Raw genomic sequence first — 20,893 nt, 5'->3', positions numbered from 1 at the left:
TAACGCCCATTTTTAAAAAAGGCTCCAGGGGAGATCCGGGAAATTATAGACCGGTGAGTCTGACGTCGGTGCCTGGGAAAATGGTAGAGGCTATTATTAAAAACAAAATTACAGAGCACATCCAAGGACATGGATTACTGAGACCAAGTCAGCATGGCTTTTGTGTGGGGAAATCTTGCCTGACCAATTTACTTCAATTCTTTGAAGGAGTGAACAAACATGTGGACAAAGGGGAGTCGGTTGATATTGTGTATCTGGATTTTCAAAAGGCGTTTGACAAGGTACCTCATGAAAGGCTACAGAGGAAATTGGAGGGTCATGGGATAGGAGGAAATGTCCTATTGTGGATTAAAAACTGGTTGAAGGATAGGAAACAGAGAGTGGGGTTAAATGGGCAGTATTCACAATGGAGAAGGGTAGTTAGTGGGGTTCCTCAGGGGTCCATGCTAGGACCGCTGCTTTTTAATATATTTATAAATGATTTAGAGATGGGAGTAACTAGCGAGGTAATTAAATTTGCTGATGACACAAAGTTATTCAAAGTCGTTAAATCACGACAGGATTGTGAAAAATTACAAGAGGACCTTACGAGACTGGGAGACTGGGCGGCTAAATGGCAGATGATGTTTAATGTGAGCAAGTGCAAGGTGATGCATGTGGGAAAAAAAAACCCGAATTATAGCTACGTCATGCAAGGTTCCACGTTAGGAGTTAAGGACCAAGAAAGGGATCTGGGTGTCGTCGTCGATAACACACTGAAACCTTCTGCTCAGTGTGCTGCTGCGGCTAAGAAAGCGAATAGAATGCTGGGTATTATTAGGAAAGGTATGGAAAACAGGTGTGAGGATGTTATAATGCCGTTGTATCGCTCCATGGTGCGACCGCACCTTGAGTATTGTGTTCAATTCTGGTCGCCGCATCTCAAGAAAGATATAGTAGAATTGGAAAAGGTGCAGCGAAGGGCGACTAAAATGATAGCGGGGATGGGACGACTTCCCTATGAAGAAAGACTAAGGAGGCTAGGGCTATACAGCTTGGAGAAGAGACGGCTGAGGGGAGACATGATAGAGGTATATAAAATAATGAGTGGAGTGGAACAGGTGGATGTGAAGCTTCTGTTCACGCTTTACAAAAATACTAGGACTAGGGGGCATGCGATGAAACTACAGTGTAGTAAATTTAAAACAAATCGGAGAAAATTTTTCTTCACCCAACGTGTAATTAAACTCTGGAATTCGTTGCCGGAGAAAGTGGTGAAGGCGGTTAGCTTAGCAGAGTTTAAAAAGGGGTTGGACGGTTTCCTAAAGGACAAGTCCATAAACCGCTACTAAACTGACTTGGAAAAATCCAAAATTCCAGGAGTAACATGTATAGAATGTTTGTACGTTTGGGAAGCTTGCCAGGTGCCCTTGGCCTGGATTGGCCGCTGTCGTGGACAGGATGCTGGGCTCGATGGACCCTTGGTCTTTTCCCAGTATGGCATTACTTATGTACTTATGTACTTATGTACATTTATAGAATTCACCCCTAAGCCCACATTAGGAGGTTTTGTAAATGGACTCCCTAAATTGTGAGCCCTTCAGGGACAGAAAAATACCTACCACCAGGATTCTTTATCAGTCCAGACGGGCAGAACGAACAAACAAATATGTTTATTCTCAGAACTTGGAACAGTGGACAAATAAAAAACATATGCAAATAGCAAACAGTAACAAGTAACTGAAAATGGATCAATTAGAAAACTAACTAAACATTTGCATACTTCCTAGAAAGTACCTGGGGCAATCAGGACATATATAGCAGTTCACCAGTTATCAAATATAACTGTTTTTTTACAGGGCTTCAGGAAAGAGCACTCTGTCTCTTTTCCCAGGCTGAAACTGAAGCAACAGCCAGCCACTGCTGGGTAATTTCAAAACTCCAGTCCAATGACAGCCCAGAACCGTCAAGTTTCAAATAGAAACTGATTATATCACTGCAAGGCACTTTCTATTATCTTTGTGCCAAATAAAAGAAAGAGAAGTTAAAGCTCAGCTCGAGATATCTGCAGCAGGGCCCATAGGAATAAAATGGGCCCTGCTGCAGATAACTCGAGCTAAGCTTTAGTAAAAGACCCCCTCAGTCCTCTGTAACAGCTTTAAGCATAAACATTCACCATCTGCTGGCCAAACAGAAGAAATACACTTCAGACATATTTAAGACAGTAAAATATCCAATACAACTTACAGGCTTACACACACTATTTCTTCCCAACCCCTCTTCCAGAGCTCCCCTTTCAATTGAAAAAGGCCTGTCTCCTGTGTGTTAACACCACAGAGGCATTTAAATATGAGGTCTTTAAAGATGTATTATTGTTTCAGCAACTAGAAGACAGTAGGACATCTCATTTACCTTGAATTTCTTTCACTTGTTCTTCAACTCTAGTACACAGAGTCATGGTAAGACCTTCCACAATGGTGTGCATGATGTTAAAATCAGCAACATTATAGACATGTGTGCTGTGGGGTTCTGAGGCTATTGCCTTCAGCTCATTCTCATCAGCATTTTTCACACCTGGCATGTGACAGAAAATAACCATGAGTTATTCACATGAATTATCTAATGTATATGCAAACATGAAGTCAATTCAAAGGGATCATTTTAAAGAACGTATAAGAAAATCAAGAGGGGAAAGGGCAGTATGTCCTGTTGCTGACATGTTTGCTAGAAGGAAGAGAATCAAAACATTATTTTGCTAGGTCTTTCATATTTATAAGATAGAAAAACCAGGAAACCCAGCCATAGTAAGGATCTAAGAAAATAGCCACCAGGAGATCTGGCTTCTACTTCGGGACTGCTTTTTTGAAGGAGTACCTAATCCAGAAGTATGAGATTACAGTCTCCAGGACAATAGAAATGTACTTTTTCAGAGTAGCTACTATGAATAGTCAAGATATGTGATTGCATACAGTGGTTATTGATTTTGGATGGTTTCTTATATTTTGCAACTTTTAGTTTTGACTGCATGTTTTGATAATTTTTTATATCACATTAAAAGGGGACATTTGCATGTGGGCTGCCATTAAGATGGGTTATTTTAGCACAGGGTTTCATTTTATTCAATGAGGCCATGTGCTAAAATAGCACAACTTGTAAAATAACCCATCTTAACAACAGTCCCCTTTGATAAAGGGGATGGGACGACTTCCCTATGAGGAAAGGCTAAAGCTGCTAGGGCTCTTCAGCTTGGAGAAAAGGCGGATGAGGGGAGATATGATAGAGGTCTATAAAATAATGAATGGAGTTGAACGGGTAGAAGTGAAGCATCTATTTAGGCTTTCCAAAATACTAGGACTAGGGGGCATGCGATGAAGCTACAATGTAGTAAATTTAAAACGAATCAGAGAAACCGTTTTTTCACTCAACGTGCAATTAAACTCTGGAATTCGTTACCAGAGAATGTGGTAAAGGTGGTTAGCTTAGCGGAGTTTAAAAAAGGTTTGGACAGCTTCCTAAAGGAAAAGTCTATACACCATTATTAAATGGACTTGGGGAAAATCCACTATTTCTGGGATAAACAGTATAAAATGTTTTGTACTTTTTTGGGATCTTGCCAAGTATTTGTGACCTGGATTGGCCACTGTTGGAAACAGGATGCTGGGCTTGATGGACCTTTGGTCTGTCCCAGTATGGCAACACTTATGTACTTATGTAAGTTCCCCCTTAAATAGTGGAAGGACAATTTACAAACAAACTTGATATTAACACTGGCCACTATGAGCTCAGTGCTGGTTAGTTGTCCTTGAAGACTGGAATTTGACACCCTCTTCCCTAATGGTGACTTTGGGCATGACAGGAAGTGAGGTGAGTCACAACCAACTGGCAACTCTTAAATCTGATCATTAGTGGCTTAGCTTCTTAGCTGTAAACACATATAAAGGCAAATATCTAAATAAATACCTTTCTTGGGTATTGGCTGCTTAGATTTCCATTCCTTGTGACTAGATTCTGCACTGAGTAGGAGGCATTGTTATTTTAATCAGAATAAAACATACACCATTCTATAGATCGCGTGGGCAAACTCAAAAAAAGAGAACTCTTGTGGATATGGAGCTAAGAATAACTCCAAGTATCCAGTTAAGCACACTCTAACCACAACAATTAAACCAGAGGTATTTTATTGTTTAAAAACTATCTTTCAAATCCTTTATTAAAAAGTTTAAAATCAGTTGCAGTATATCAATGTCTATGAAATCCATCCACCTGATATATAGCGCTATTTAACCGACCAGGCATGGCTCCTGGCTGGTTAAATAGTACTAAACTAGCTATCCTTGAATATTCAGCGGGAGATAGCTTGTCAGTGTTTACCAGGGTTAGCTCAGCAGGGTTAAAAAAGGTTTGGATGGCTTCCTAAACAAAAAATCCATAGACAATTATTAAAATTGACTTGGGGGAAATCCATTGCTTATAAGCAGCATAAAATGTATTGTACTGTTTTGGGATCTTGCCAGGTACTTGTGACCTGGATTGGCCACTGTTGGAAACAGGATGCTGGGTTTGATGGACCTTCGGTCTGTTCCAGTATGGCAATACTTATGAACTTATGTGCTTATATACCGTGCCTAGAGATCCATGCCATAACTTAACAAGATAATGAGCGCTGATAAGAGCACTTAACAAGCAATAATGAGCACTAATTGGCACACTATAATGGTTTAGGCCCAGATTTAGTAAATGGTGCTCAAATTTGGGTGCAGGAAAAAATCAGCATGCAGCACTTTTCTATCAAGAGCACTCTGAGTTGAGTTATATGCATTACTTATCAACTCTATAGCGCTACTATTGCAGTATGCAATTATAGAACAACACTTAGGTGTGCTGCTTCCATTTACACCTGTAAGTGTGCACTTACCTGCATGAATGCCAGTATTTTATAAATATACGAGCCCATGAGATGCTTAAGTTTAGACACCCTATTATAGAATGAGCAGGATAGCTTCATTGCATGCATCGGGGGTGGGGAGTGCATTCCTGGAAGTATGACTGGGTGGGAAGCAAAGTTCATACTAAACTGTACAAGAGTCCTCCGTGCGTGTTTCTGCCATCAGGGCGGTGCCTAAGAATTGTGATTTCAATCACAAGGGACAGGCAAGCCCCCTGGGAGTCCTGCAGAACCTGTCTGCACCTCATGATTGAAATATCACTGAAGACCCATCTCTTTAATAAAGCATACCACAAAGATCAACCAATGTGAATATGCACAACTCGCCCATCTATGTTTAGAGCTGTTTCTCAATTATCTACTATTGTATACTATAACTTTGTTTAATCATCATCATGCTGACCAAGACTTTGTAATACCAAATGTTTATTCACTAATATTCTTCCACTACTCATGATGTATTGTAAGCCACTTTGAGCCTGCAAAGAGGTGGGATAAGGTGGGATACAAATGCAATAAATAAATAAATAAATAATTCACAATTTTCAGGCACCGTCCCTGTTGGCAGGAATGTATGTGGAGGACTCCGTCTCCTGCAAAGCTTAGAAGAAACATTGGTGGGGCGCAGACTTATGCACATAATTATGGATTTAAAAAGTATCTGTCCTATCTCTCTGTTCACCTTTGTTTATACTCCATGCTGTCTATTAAGATGTTTTACTGCATGTTACATTCTTATGTTGTGATGACAATTTAAGTAGCATGTAACCACAGTATATACTGTTGTTTGAATTATTTTGATAAGAACATAAGAATAGCCATACTGGGTCAGACCAATGGTTCATTTAGCCCAGTATCCTGTGTCCAACAGTGGCCAATCCAGGTCACAAGTACCTGGCAGAAACCCAAATAGTAGTAACATTCCATGGTACCGATTCCAGGGCAAGCAGTGGCCTCAATAGTAAACTCTGGACTTTTCCTTCAAGAACTTGTCCAAGCCTTTTTTAAAACCAGATATGCTAACTGCTGTTACCACATCCTCTGGCAAAAAGTTCCAGAGCTTAACTATTCATTAAGTGAAAAAATATTTCCTCCTATTCATTTAAAAAGTATTACCAAGTAACTTCATCGAGTGTCCCCTAGACTCTGTACTTTTTAAAAGAGTAAAAAACTGATTCACTTTTACCCATTCTACACCACTCAGGATTTTCTAGACCTCTGTCTAATCACTGCTGTAATTGTCTATTGCCTATGTTCAATTTATTCTTGCTATATACCATCTTGGGTGACTGTTTTCAAAACGGACGGTGGTAAATTAAGCCCAATAATTTAAATGGGAAAAGTATCCAGACAAATAGAGACAGTTTGGTGTGAAAACTCTTCCCAAATTTGTTTCCATAGGGAAATGTTTCATTTTGAAAACTAATGTAAAGTCTATGGATAAAAAAATACTGACATGCTTTACAGATTTGCACACTGTTGAAAGCTGTCATCATAAGGTATTTAAAAGTCTCTATCAGAGAACGCTCCTCTGTCCTTTCCTCTCCTCCAATGAATACACCTTTAAGTTCTCAAGTTATATTTCATAAGGCTTTTAGTGCAAATTCTCCACCATACTGATAACCCTTCTCTGGATTTTCTCTACCTGTAACCTTTTGGCAGTATGACCTCAAAAACTGGTCACAATATTCCAAATAAGGTCTCATTGATGATATGTACCATGGCATTACCACCTCATCTTTAATTCAGGCTTTACCTCTTCCATTATATCCAGGGTAGGATTAAGGCATAGGCAAACCAGGCACGTGCCTAGTGCTCAAATGCTTAGGAGGGGCCCTTTCAAATGTGCTAATAATGACTCCCTGGTAAGTCGCCTGATGGCTGTAAGACGGGTGAGGGAAGAAGGGAGCAGGAGCTCTACTGTCCACAGAAATTTGTTTATCTGCCCCAACCCCAGTGCCAGTCGGCAGACAGAATCATGAGCAAAACTTCCTACCTGCTAATTCTATCTCTGCCAGTTCTTCTCTGCCATCAGAACCACACAGGTGCTCTTTGTGAGAGTTTTAAAACAAATTCTTATTACAATATAGGGCTCAACACACCTGTTTGCCTAGGATCCACCCAAGGTTAATCCTGCCTTCCTGTATATGTATCCTAGGATTCCTACAGTTCTCGTCATTGCCTCTTTGAACTGTGACTTTCCTATTACCACATACAGTTTGTGGCAGGATTTGATCTCCAAAATTCTTGGTTTACATTTTTTGGCCAGCAGATCACATCTCACTAGCATTCAGGGAGAAAAAAAACTGAAACAATTACCAGCCTTTGAAATACTGCACTTTCACTGACATTATGTGCTGCTATGTGAGAGCTTCCTCTCTCTAACCATCACCTGATCACCTTCACACTTCATCACCCTCCCCCTCAGTCCCGCCCAACACTAACCACTACTTCCAGGAATCTCCAGGCTGTCAACCCTCCCACACTATCCTCTAGAATCTCTAATCTCCTCCCTTCCATCATGTCCTCCGAGTCTGTCGACAAGGCTGTCTCCACTTACAATGCCACTCTCTCCTCTGCTGTGGACACCCTTGCACCATCCATCTCCCGTCCCACAAGGCGCACTAATCCCCAGCCCTGTCTGACCCCTTGCATCCGATACCTTCGCTCCTGCGCCTGATCGTCTGAACGCCTCTGGAGGAAATCTCGCACCCATACCGATTTCATTCATTATAATATCATGCTATCCTCTTTCCAGGCCTCCCTATTCCTTGTCAAACAGGACTATTATACCCAATTGACTAATTCTCTCAGCTCTAACCCTCGTCGTCTCTTCGCCACCCTTAACTCCCTCCTCAAAGTGCCCTCCACTCCCCCCCCCTCAATCTCTCCTCAATCACTGGCTACTTCCGCGACAAGGTGCAGAAGATCAACCTCGAATTCACCATCAAGCCTCCTCCTCCCCTTCACCCTTTAACCCACTCCCTCAACCAACCAACCCAGGCCTCCTTCTCCTCTTTCCCTGATATCACAGAGGAGGAAACCGCCCACCTTCTCTCCTCCTCGAAATGCACCATCTGTTCTTCTGACCCCATCCCCACCAGCCTACTTAACACCATCTCCCCTACTGTCACCCCCCCCATCTGTCATATCCTCAACCTCTCTCTCTCCACTGCAACTGTCCCTGACACCTTCAAGCATGCTGTAGTCACATCACTCCTCAAAAAACCTTCACTTGACCCTACCTGTCCCTCCAATTACCGCCCCATTTCCCTCCTGCCCTTCCTCTCCAAGATACTTGAACGCGCCGTTCACAGCCATTACCTTGATTTTCTCTCCTCTCATGCCATCCTCGATCCGCTTCAATCCAGCTTTCGCCCTCTACACTCAACAGAAATGGCACTATCTAAAGTCTGTAATGACCTGTTTCTTGCCAAATCCAAAGGTCAATACTCCATTCTCATCCTCCTCTACCTATCCGCCACTTTTGACACTGTCAACCACAATTTACTTCTTGCCACACTGTCCTCATTTAGGTTCCAGGGCTCTGTCCTCTCCTGGTTCTCCTCTTATTTCTCCCACCGTACCTTCAGAGTACATTCTCATGGATCTTCCTCCACCCCCATCCCGCTCTCTGTTGGAGTTCCTCAGGGATCTGTCCTTGGACCTCTTCTCTTTTCAATCTACATCTCCTCCCTGGGCTCGCTGATCTCATCTCATGGTTTCCAATATCATCTTTATGCTGACGACACCCAGCTTTATCTCTCCACACCAGACATCACTGTGGAAACCCAGGCCAAAGTATCGGCCTGCTTATCCGACATTGCTGCCTGGATGTCCAACCCGCCACCTGAAACTGAACATGGCCAAGACCGAGCTTCTTGTCTTTCCACCCAAACCCACTTCTCCTCTCCCTCCACTCTCTATCTCAGTTGATAACACCCTCATCATCCCCGTCTCATCTGCCCGCAACCTCGGAGTCATCTTCGACTCCTCCCTCTCCTTCTCTGCGCATATCCAGCAGATAGCCAAGACCTGTTGCTTCTTTCTCTATAACATCAGCAAAATTCGCCCTTTCCTCTCGGAGCACACCACCCGAACACTCGTCCACTCTCTCATTACCTCTCGCCTTGACTTCTGCAACCTACTCCTCACTGGCCTCCCACTTAGCCGTCTATCCCCCCTTCAATCCATTCAGAACTCTGCTGCACGTCATATCTTCCGTCAGGACCGATATGCCCATATCACCCCTCTCCTCAAGTCACTTCACTGGCTTCCGATCAGGTACCGCATACAGTTCAAGCTTCTCCTACTTACCTACAAATGCACTCAATCTGCAGCCCCTCATTACCTCTCTACCCTCATCTCCCCTTATGTTCCTACCCGAAACCTCCGCTCACAGGTCAAATCCCTCCTCTCAGTACCCTTCTCCACCACTGCCAACTCCAGGCTCCGCCCTTTCTGCCTTGCCTCACCCTATGCTTGGAATAAACTCCCTGAGCCCATATGTCAAGCCCCCTCCCGCCCATCTTCAAATCCTTACTCAAAGCCCACCTCTTCAATGTCGCCTTCGGCACATAACCATTATACCTCCATTGAGGAAATCTAGACTACCCCAACTTGTGATTTCGTCCTTTAGATTGTAAGCTCCTTTGAGCAGGGACTGTCCTTCTTTGTTAAACTGTACAGCGCTGCTTAACCCTAGTAGCGCTCTAGAAATGTTAAGTAGTAGTAGTAGTAGTAGCTTTAATCTTTGGGATACATACCAATGGCAAACAGCTCAATGCCAGCATCACGTAAACTTTTGGCAGGTGGAATCACATCATCTTGGGATTTTCCATCAGTGATTAGAATGCCAATTTTTGGTATTCCAGCTCTTGCACCAGCTTCAGACTTAAAACTGTTTTCCAAAATATATGTTAAAGCCAGACCTATAAAAATGCAAATTTGTTTAGAGCATATCACTTTGAACTAATAACAATAGCGAAATAATATTCTATCTAGTCATTTTTTAAATTTATTTTATCTTAACACATAAAAGTAACTAATGCACTAAGTTATCTTAATTGAGAAGATGTGATTAGTCATCAAAACCAGCTACATACTAAGGGGCTCTTTTATCACCCGGCGGTAGGGTTACCGTTAGGTTTGCATGCAGGAAATTGGCCCTACTGCCAGGCTCGCCCAGCAGCCTGGAAGTAGTTTCGGGCCTGTTGCGCATCATTTCCAGCACTAGAAAATATTTTCTATTTTCTAGCACCGATGGGCAGGGAGTGGACGGTAAGGGCTGCAGTAAATGGCCATGCAGCAATTTTTTAATTACAACATGACCATTTACTGTCCCTTTAAAAAAAAAAACTTTGACCGGCAGCAGTAAAAGGCCTCAGCAGGCGGTGATCCCACACACTGACGCCACCTTTTACCACCGTTTGGTAAAAAGGGCCCCTAAGGATGGAAACCTAATGGTAAAACTCAAATGCATTTTTCCATTGCATCCTCAGACAATTGCACTGGGGATGGTTTTTTTCTTGAATTTCTGTACAAAGCATATCCCTGATATCTAAACTCTGTGGTCAGCATTTAAAGTTCTACCTGGATAATCAGCATCAACCTGTACTCAAATACCGGCGCTAAATATCCAGGTTTGAAGCAGACACCATAAGCAGTGCATTTTTTCTAGCAAAAAAGCTGCCGATACTCAAATGCTAGGCCACCCTTCAGGGGTGGGGTGATCACTGAGGGACCCACCTGCAATAACCCGGCTGCCTGCAATCAGTCACAGAATCTATGACAAGGCAGAATTTGTGGTAGAGCCAGAGCTCTTTCATTAAAACCTAGGGTCAATTTTAGCAGACAATGGAAAAGGTGCCAGTACTCAGTACCCCCAAGTACCCCCTCAAAAAAAAGCCTTGACCATAAGCATCCAGATACCTATCCGGACAAATTAGGACAATGCTTGGGAAAGTCCAGGGGACAGAGCCAAGTGTAGCTGGAAATTATCCTGGTACTGCTATTGCTTTCTCTACCAACTGAAACCTCCTGCCAAAACCAGAATGCTTTATCCATTCTTTCTTGACTCTACTAGAGTTCATTCTCCCTTTTTCAATCCTTCTTCTCTTTCACCAACACAGAGCACTACAGTCAGAACAGTTTTCCCATTCTTGACGTGATAACCCTGTCTCCCACATTCTTAGGTTTCTCCCCATCTCATTGTCTTACGTTCAAACTTCCTATACTCCTTTGCATACCACCCCCTTTCGTCTTTCTCATTATCTACGGTCTGCTCTTTCCTTTATAGCTTTTCTTGAGCCTTGAACCATTACGTACTCACCTGAGATATGACACAAAAGAAGATGACCACAGAGTTCATGGAAAAACTGGCATATCCACAGTAAAAGTGTTAGATCAGTGAAAAGGTAATAAAATATGTGAAACAGTTTGGAGCTGGTTTATTGAATGGAGTGAGTGGAGGAGTAACCTAATGGTTAGAGCACTGGGCTGGGAACTGGAAGGCGATTGGTAGGGGTTTGTTGCATGCTGTGTGGTAATCTCCGCACTGCATTTACATTGGTTCAGAAGTCACGAAAAATAACACCATTGCTGATCTTTGAAGAATGAGCCCCATATGTTTTAAATTTTAAAACCATTTCTGCATCAAAGAGTAGTTACTTTGCAGTTTCATTGGTCCTGTTACATCATGTACTGTAACCAGTGGCCTTAAAACAATAGTCTCAGAAAGGATCCGCACATGAGAATAGAAGCAGTTCCTTATGCCGTCAGCTAAATGTTCTTCTAGCATGTTAAGGGCTCCACAGCATATGTCTTAGGAAAGGTACCTGTTAACGTGTTTCCACCTTTGTATGGAAGATTTCGGACTGCTTCTAGCACAGCATCTTTTGTGCCATAGGTGTTCAGTTGCCACTCTATCCGGGGGTCACCACTGTACTGTGCAAGACCTGGTAACCAAATAATAATGGGTTAAGCATAACGTACAAGTAACAGTTAGGTTACATTATTAGTCCAAAACTCATCATTTCGATTTCCTACATGTGTCACAGGGTCCCTTTACTAAGCCATGTAGGCGCCTACATGCGCCCAATGCACATCAATTTGGAATTACCGCCCAGCTACCGTGTGGCCTGGGTGGTAATTTCATTTTGTTTTTCGTGTGTCCACTACTCGTGCCAGAAAATATTTTTATTTTACGGCATGCGGGCGGTAATTGACATTTAAACGCATGTAGACCATTACCGCCCAGTTAATGTGTGAGACCTTACCGCTAAGTGAATGGGTGGTGGTAAGGTCTCAGACCCAAAATGGATGCATGACCATTTTCATTTTGCCGCACGTCCATTTTCGCCCCCCCCCCCCCCATGGGCATTTTTTACAGGTGAGCTGAAAAATGGATCTGTGCGCATCCAAAACACTCGCCTCCACTAGCGTAGGCCACTTTTGAGCGCACCTTAGTAAAAGGACCCCACAGTCAGAAAAATTTGTTGTCTAAACAGAAGGTATATTACAATAAATATAATTTCACCATTTAATACTAGTGTTAGACAGAGTTGCATTAAACAGTGAAATGTGCACCCTGTGAAATCTGTTGGTTTCACTCAACAGGCTCTTTGAATGGTCTAAATCATTTTCTTAAAGTAGATTAAAAAATACCTATTCAGTCAGTTATGGCCAAAACTAGCAAGTAAAACTCTTAAATATCCATTTTTAAGATACAAGAAAATAATAAGATTGTTAATAAAGACAGCTGTAAATAAAACATTGCAAAATAAGATCCTTGTAAGACACCGAGGCCTACCTATTCTTGTTTTCACAGCGCCCACATTAAAAGCAGCCACCAGGTTTTCCAGGAAGAGCCGAACAAGTTTGAAATTGAACCTGCCGATGCTCCAGGAACCATCTACCAGGATGACAATGTCAGCGATTGCTGGCGTCTTGCAAGTGAATTGATCTCCTGAGAACCAGAGTGAAACAAAACACTTAGAACAGGTCTTTAAATATGAACAAGACTACCAGTTTGATTTGCCAAAGGCCCCATCGTATATAGTGGCAGCTGTATGTAGGGCCTTCAAAGGGAGAATTTATTCATGTGCAGAAGGAGTCAGTTCTGCTCCAAACAGCACACAAATCCCCTACAGTGTTGATCTGAGCAGGTTTTCTAGACAGAAAATATGGTGAGGTAAAGACAATGAAAATATTAGAGAATCAAGGCTAATAATAAAAAGCATAGATATTCTCTGATGTGCAGATGTACCTTGAAAATGTCATTGATTAACACAGTTGTAAGGTTTTTTTCTAATTTCAGATATTCAGAAGATGAAATCTGTGGCCTAGAACCCCATTTCAAATGGGAAAGATAAACATAAATGAAAGTGTAAATACAGCACATAAAAAGGGGCTGTTTTAGATTCTCAGCATACAATCTTAAATAAGTTACAGAGACACAATAAATAATGACTCTTCTGCTGCTTTTGGAATTTTTATTTCAGACCAACATGATACATGACAATTTAAATTAACAGCATTTTTTGGCACTTAGATAAATATGCACTACCTTACTTTAGGGCACTTTTACTAAAGGGTGCTAAACCTTAACACAACAGTGACCCACGTGTTAGCTGTTTTTTAAAAATATTATTAGGAGGAGGTGGAGAGTGGGCGTTCACACGTTATCCAGCTGGTGTGTTAGGATTAGCGTTCACTAACCACACAGGAGTCCTTAGAACCTCCTAAAAAGGAGGCAGTAAGTGCTCCCATGTTAATTCCTAACAGGTACCATACACTATGACCCAGAAACAAATGCCCTACAAATTGCCACATTAAATCTGGGCAGGGGCGAAGCCAGACTTCGGCGGGAGGGGGGTCCAGAGCCCGAGGGGAGGGGGCACATTTTAGCCCTCCCTGGTGCCGCATGACCCCCCCCCCCAGCATTGCTGACATCCCCTCCACCATTGCCGACCCCCCCCCCCGCCGCCGCCGCCACCACCACCAACAATTTTGACCCCTCCCCCCCTGCCGACGACCCTCTCGACCCCCCTCCTACCGCCAACCCTCCCCCGCCGTTGCCTACCTTTGCTGGCAGGGGACCCCAACCTCCGCCAGCCGAGGTCCTCTTCTTCCTTCGTTCTGTTTCTGAGTCTGACGTCCTGCACATTTACAACAAGCTTATATCCCTTGGATTTGCTAACTCCCTTAACATCCAGTGTAGAAAACGGTGTAACACTTTCAGCATATCAGATGATACAAAAATAGGTTTTAGGAATAAGTGGGTCAATTGGAGTGAAGGAATGGCCTAATGGTTAGTGCTGTGGGCTTTGATCTTAGTATCATGGTTTCAATTCCCATCGCAGCTCCTTGTGACCTTGGGTAAGTTTACTTAACTCTTCATTGCCTCAGGAACGAAAAAACAAGATTGTAAGACAGAGAAAGTACCTGCTTATAATGTATGATTGTTCTCTGTCTTGACCTTGATGGTTAAGCAGATTATGAATACCAGAATTAAATTAAATATTCATCCACCTCAATCAGGTATATCTGTAAACTGAGAAGATTTGCCGATGAAGATTTAAAAATGCATGCAGAGCTTTCTTCCCTGTCCACATGCCCCCTGAAATCTGCACACGACAAATCTAAAATAGCAGTTTACATCTATTTAATCATTTACATATGTTCAGGCTGTTATTTACATGTACAAAAAATCACACAAGCCTGCCAAAATAATCTCCATAACTTTACAGTTAGGCACATTATTGAAAATTTACCCCACTTCTCTTATAGTTACTGAAGCTGGTGGTGAATTTATGGAGTGATTTCATCCCAGTCAAATGTAAAATAAATTTCAGAGGTCATTTTGAAAAAGAAAACACATGCTAGTTCAAAGTCCAAGGGGCTAATGGACTGATGTGCATTATGTCTAATAGCAGCTTTAGAGTGTGCTGATTACATTACTTAACACAAGCACCCCACCCCACCACCACCAACCACCACCACCTTTTTCATGCCTTATACAGAAAAATGTAATGAGCTACTTAGTATGCAAGTTTATCCTAAGTTGCTTATTAATATTGATAAGGACTAGTATAAATTGCACTAGGCACTGTAATGATATTCCTGGATCCACAGAATCAGCCACAACAGCTCTAACACACAAAACTGGGACCTTACCCCCAGCAGATACCATCAGACAGACAAACAATCCGGTACCTCCATGAATTCTTGCACATTACCAGCCAAGTTCTCGTCATCACTCAAAAGAGAAGAGTAAAACAATAGACAGTGCACCAAAGGTACAGTCTGCTACCAGGCACCTGCAGCTATTTTGTTCACAGTGTCTGTCCACTACGAACAAAAATTAAAATGAATCAAAGACTAACAGTGTTATGTAAAAAGAAAATGCCTAAAACATTTCTACAATTATTTTTGAATAAACACAAATGAACAATAAACACCTGTTCAAAAACCGAGCCAGCAAAAAATGTTGGTTTTTCTGTTCTTTCTCCTAGAATGTAGTGCTATGCAAATATACATAAAAGGGACATTAAAATATCACTCTCTTCCCTGTTCTGTATCTTGCTGTCAAGGGCTTTCAAATTTTGAAGAACACAGCATACCTAGAGGCTGATGTAATGTGGAGGGGCATAATCGAAAGGGGCGCCCAAGTTTTCCTGAGGACGTCCCAGCAAAGGAGCGGGGAAACCTGTATTATCAAAACAAGATGGGCGTCCATCTTTCATTTCGATAATACAGTCGGGGACGCCCAAATCTGGAAATTTAGGTCGACCTTAGAGATGGTCATCCTTAGAGATGGTCATCCCTGATTTTTGTCGATAATGGAAACTGAGGATGCCCATCTCAGAAACAACCAAATCCAAGCCATTTGGACATGGGAGGATCCACCATTCGTACTGCACTGGTCCCCCTCACATGCCAGGACACCAACCGGGCACCCTAGGGGGAACTGCAGTGGACTTCACAAATTGCTCCCAGGTGCATAACTCTCTTACCTTGTGTGCTGAGCCCCCCAAAACCCACTCCCCCACAACTGTACACCACTACCATAGCCCTAAGGGGTGAAGGGGGGGCACCTACATGTGGGTAGAGTGGGTTTCTGGTGGGTTTTGAAGGGCTCACATTTACCACCACAAGTGTAACCGTTAGGGGGGGGGGATGGGCCTGGGTTTCAATAGTTTTCTAAAGCACAGATAATCTGTAGTTCCCCTAATAGATAAAGGAGGAGTGTTCCAGATTAGTGCTGCCTCATAGGGTAAGAATTGGATAATTTAAGAGATTTTACAGATTTCAGTAATGGAAATCCCAGCATATTGATTTACAAAACTTAACATGCAATAAGTGCAAAAGCTTATGCAGTAAATGGAACGCTTTTTTTTTTAAGTGAGATTTTACAGTTCAGGTATCCTGGTAAAGCAGGAACACAATCCAGAGTTATATTCATATATGACATCTAAGTCCGACATCCAAATTCCAAATAGGAAAAAAGGTCATTTTCAAAAAAAAAGGAAAATGTATAGCTTTTTTTTTCAAAAATACCATTTTGAACAAGGTTTTCTGCTTTGTGCGTCGGGTTTTGTGGGGTTTTTTGACCATTTTCAAAAAAAAAAAAGTTCAAGCCATTGGGATGTAGGAGGGGCCAGCATTTTTAGTAGACTGGTCCTGCAAACATTCCAGAAGAGCAATCTCACCCAAAACCCACTACCCCTAACTGTATACCACTACAATAACCCTTATGGGTGAAGTGTGCACTTATATGTGAGTACAGTGGGTTTCTGGTGAGTTTTGGAGGGCTTACAGTTTCCACCACAAGTGTAACAGGTAGGAGGAGGTATGGGCCTGGGTCTGCCTGTCTACAGTGCACTGCACCCAACATCAGACTACTCCAGGGACCTGCAAGCTGCTCTAATGTACCTTAGTATAACATCTGAGGCTGACAGAGAGACTGGTAATATTCTTAATCACATTTTTGGGGGGGCTGGGAGGGGGGTCAGTGACCACGGGGGAGTAAGGGGTGGTCATGTAGGGCACCTTTTTGTGCCTTATTCGTTTTTAAAACAGGTGTAGCTCAAAACATCTTAGTTTTAGTCCTGGACAGTTTTGTTTTGTTCCATTATGACTGAAAAATGACCAGGAACGCCCAAATCCCGCCCTTAACATGCCCCTGACACGCCATCTCGAGATTTAGATGCACTGCAGGCGAACAGCATAGAAAAATGTCTAAAAAATAGATTTCAGAAATACTGATTTGAACGTTTTTGTGAGAAAAACATCCAATTGCTGCTTAATGCCACTTTTTAGATGTTTTTCTCTTTCAAAAATGAGGCCCATAGGGAGGCGGACTCTTTCCATTAATTTTATTTAAAGATAGCTTAACAGGGTGAAGATAGAGATGAAAATAAGGATAAATACACAAGACAGATGAAGCAAGAACCCAAGAGAGCTGAAGAATGAAGCGAAAAATAGACATTTAGGGCCCCTTTTACTAAGCAGTGGTAAGTCCAATGCGGGCTTACTGCTCGCTAAACAGGAAGTACCGCCTGGCTACCACAACAGCCCGGTGGTACTTCCCACACCTAGTATGCCGTCATATCCAGCACTACAAAAGTATATATTTTTTGTAGCGCCAGAGTGTACCCAGCGGTAATTGAGCAGTGCCGTTCACTGCTTGGTTACCGCCAGGTTAGTGCGGAAGCCCTTACCGCCACATCAATGGGTGGATGTAAGGGCTCCACCCCAAAATGGCCGCGCAGCAATTGCTTTACTTGCCGCATGATCATTTCCTGCAGGAAAGAGAAACTTCCCTTTTACCCACTGCGGTACAAGGGGGCCTCAGCGAGCATGAAAAACATGTGCTGATGCTAGCACAGGCCCCCTTTTGCCACAGCTTGGTAAAAAGGGGCCCGTAAACATTACAAATAGACCGAGTTATATTTATCACATTACGAGGGGCATTTTCGATTATACAAAATAGTATGCAAATAATAAGCAATTGGATGTTCCAATATCATTTAAAGTTGAACAAAGAAAAAACAAAACTTATGTTAAATAGATAATACACATTTTCTCAAGAAAAATCATTAAATATAAACAAGACTATTCATTATGTTCTATAATAAGAATACTGGGAGTGTTGGTTGATCAAACCTTATCCCTTGAACCTCAGATTAATTCTCTTGTTAAGAAAGCCTTTCATTTAATGAGGAAATTATGTCACACCAGTAAATTCTATGATGAAAATCATTTTCAGTTTATTTTATTTATTGGGATTTATTAACTGCCTTTATGAAGAGATTCACCCAAAGCGGTGTACAGTAGGTTGTTAATTACATAGTAACATAGTAGATGACGGCAGAAAAAGACCTGCACGGTCCATCCAGTCTGCTCAACAAGATAACTCATATGTGCTACTTTTTGTGTATACCCTACTTTGATTTGTACCTGTGCTCTTCAGGGCACAGACCGTATAAGTCTGCCCAGCACTATCCCCGCCTCCCAACCACCAGCCCCGCCTCCCAACCACCGGCTCTGGCACAGACCGTATAAGTCTGCCCAGCACTATCCCCGCCTCCCAACCACCAGCCCCGCCTCCCACCACCGGCTCTGGCACAGACCGAATAAGTCTGCCCAGCACTATCCCTGCCTCCCAACCACCAGTCCCGCTTCCCACCACTGGTGCTGGCACAGACCGTATAAGTCTACCCAGCACTATCCCTGCCTTCCAACCACCAGCCCTGCCTCCTGATCTTGACTAAGCTCTTGAGGATCCATTCCTTCTGCACAGGATTCCTTTATGCTTATCCCACGCATGTTTGAATTCCGTTCAAGCACTATTATTATCTCTAATTGATTACTGTAATATTATTTTCCTAGACTGTTCCAAATTCATTCAATTCAAATACTGCCATTTGCTTAATTTACTTTTTATCTAAAACACCTCTCCTTTTTTTTCATGCATCTTCATTGGCTTCCAGTTGAGGCAAGAATATTATTTGTTTTATTGTTTTCTTTTTAAGATTTTACAAGGTGAAGCACCAGTTTATATGTATGATCTTTTTTTACTTCCCCTTATCTACAGAGACATACTCACTGAGATATGATAGTCCCTTTAATTTCTAAAATACTAGAGAGAAAAAGTTAAAATTATTCAGTTCTTCCTTCTCCTTTCAAGCTGCAACACTCTGGAGAATTCTTCCAACTCAGCTTAGGTCTATTTCAGACTACAGAAATTTTAGAAAACTTAAAAGCTTTCCTTTTCCAAAACTTTTTTACATGTTAGTAGACTTAGGTGGAAGTACTGTTTAAATTTTACAAATTTTGTCTGTAATTCTTAGAATTCTGTCCATGTTCTTTAAATTGTAATCTGCGTTGAACCTGATTTTAGGTATACGCGGAATAGAAGAATGAATTCTACACTAATTGCTCATTCCCGCTACTGACCATGCCAGCCTTGGTGAGTGGGAGGGGGGGTTAAAAGATAGGTAGTGAGCCAGCAAGATCTTTTAAGGGTATTTTTTAAATGGAGTGGGCCACGTCTGGGGTTAGGAAGAGGAGGCTCCTGGTGTCTACCAGATCACCAGGGATTTATTACTTGGGGAAGGGGGTACTGTCACCAGGGATATATGACCCCTTTAAAAATGCCACTAACACAGAGGCTCTATTTGTACAATTTCATGAGCATTCCCATGGTTAGTAATGCACTATGGAGCCCTTTTACTAAAGGGTTGGTGCACGCCAATCTGGAACTACAACCGGGATACCACAGAAGCAATTATCATCACTTATTGGCATTAATTGAGATTCACGTGCACAACTCACTAAGTGAATTCTATAAAATGATGCACCTAAATTCTAAGTCATGTGGAGGGGCATAATCGAACGGGGGCGACCATCTCTAAGGACGTCCCAGGAAAGGGGCGGGAAAACCGCTATTATCTAAACAAGATGGGCGTCCATCTTTCGTTTCGATAATACGGTCATGCCCAAATCTCAACATTTAGGTTGACCTTAGAGATGGTCGCCCTTAGAGATGGTCATCCCCGGTTTTCGGCGATAATGGAAACCGTGGATGCCCATCTCAAAAACAACCAAATCCAAGGCATTTGGTCATGGGAGGAGCCAGCATTCATAGTGCACTGGTCCCCCTCACATGCCAGGACACCAACTGGGCACCCGAGGGGGCACTGCAGTGGACTTCACAAATTGCTCCCAGGTGCATAGCTCCCTTACCTTCAGTGCTGAGACCCCTAACCCCCCCCCAAACCCACTCCACACATCTGTACACCACTACCATAGCCCTAAGGGGGGAAGGGGGGCACCTACATGTGGGTACAGTGGGTTTTTGGTGGGTTTTGAAGGGCTCACGTTTACCAGCACAAGTGCAGCAAGTCAGACTCAGAAACAGAATGAAGGAAGAAGAGGACCTCAGCTGGCAGGAGTTGGGGTCCCGCGCCAGCAAAGGTAGCAGATGGCGATGGCGGGTTGGCGGCGGGAGGGGGGTCGAGAGGGTCATCAGCAGGGGGGTCCAGGGCCAAATCTACATACCTATGCCCTTGGTGCATACCACAGCTTACAAGAGCTTAACATGGGGCAAGGTGAGGCATCCTGCAGTAAGTTTCAAGTGTGCGCACACTACTCACACACTAAAAAATATTTTTTTTATTTTTTGGCCTAAGGGGCGTGTCTGGAGTGGAGAGTGGACATTTCTGCGTTAATCAGTTAGCGCCTTTGCAGTGCCGTGTGCTGATTATTGCAGGATTAGCACGTGAGCCCAACAAAATAGGTGGTGGTAAGGGCTCATGCCGCTAATTTTTGTTAATGGCAGCACACTAATGGCATTTATTCAGAAAAATGAAAATCAGCAGGTAGAAATGGCCTTATGGCACAGGAAGCACCAATTCATGTGCTAAGCCCATTTTCTACCACAGCTTTTTAAAAGGACCCTTAAAT

At 42.7% G+C, this 20,893-nt stretch overlaps 1 protein-coding gene across 2 annotated transcripts in view; it reads right to left on the bottom strand.

Moving 5' to 3' along the window:
- The window catches only part of COL14A1 (collagen type XIV alpha 1 chain), a 417,802-nt gene that overhangs the window by 292,922 nt on the left and 103,987 nt on the right, over positions 1 to 20,893 (bottom strand). For both annotated transcript variants that reach the window (XM_030218565.1, XM_030218573.1), the window contains exons 6-9: positions 12,735 to 12,890; positions 11,761 to 11,880; positions 9,691 to 9,855; positions 2,392 to 2,553 (exon numbers count right to left, since the gene is read on the bottom strand). In XM_030218565.1, the coding sequence (XP_030074425.1) occupies positions 2,392 to 2,553; positions 9,691 to 9,855; positions 11,761 to 11,880; positions 12,735 to 12,890 (603 nt within the window). The remainder of the gene's footprint in view (positions 1 to 2,391; positions 2,554 to 9,690; positions 9,856 to 11,760; positions 11,881 to 12,734; positions 12,891 to 20,893) is intronic.

Source organism: Microcaecilia unicolor, chromosome 1 (assembly GCF_901765095.1).
Source record: "Microcaecilia unicolor chromosome 1, aMicUni1.1, whole genome shotgun sequence".
In the NCBI taxonomy this organism is placed as follows: Eukaryota; Metazoa; Chordata; class Amphibia; order Gymnophiona; family Siphonopidae; genus Microcaecilia; species Microcaecilia unicolor.
This window is presented reverse-complemented; position numbering and strand designations above follow the sequence as displayed.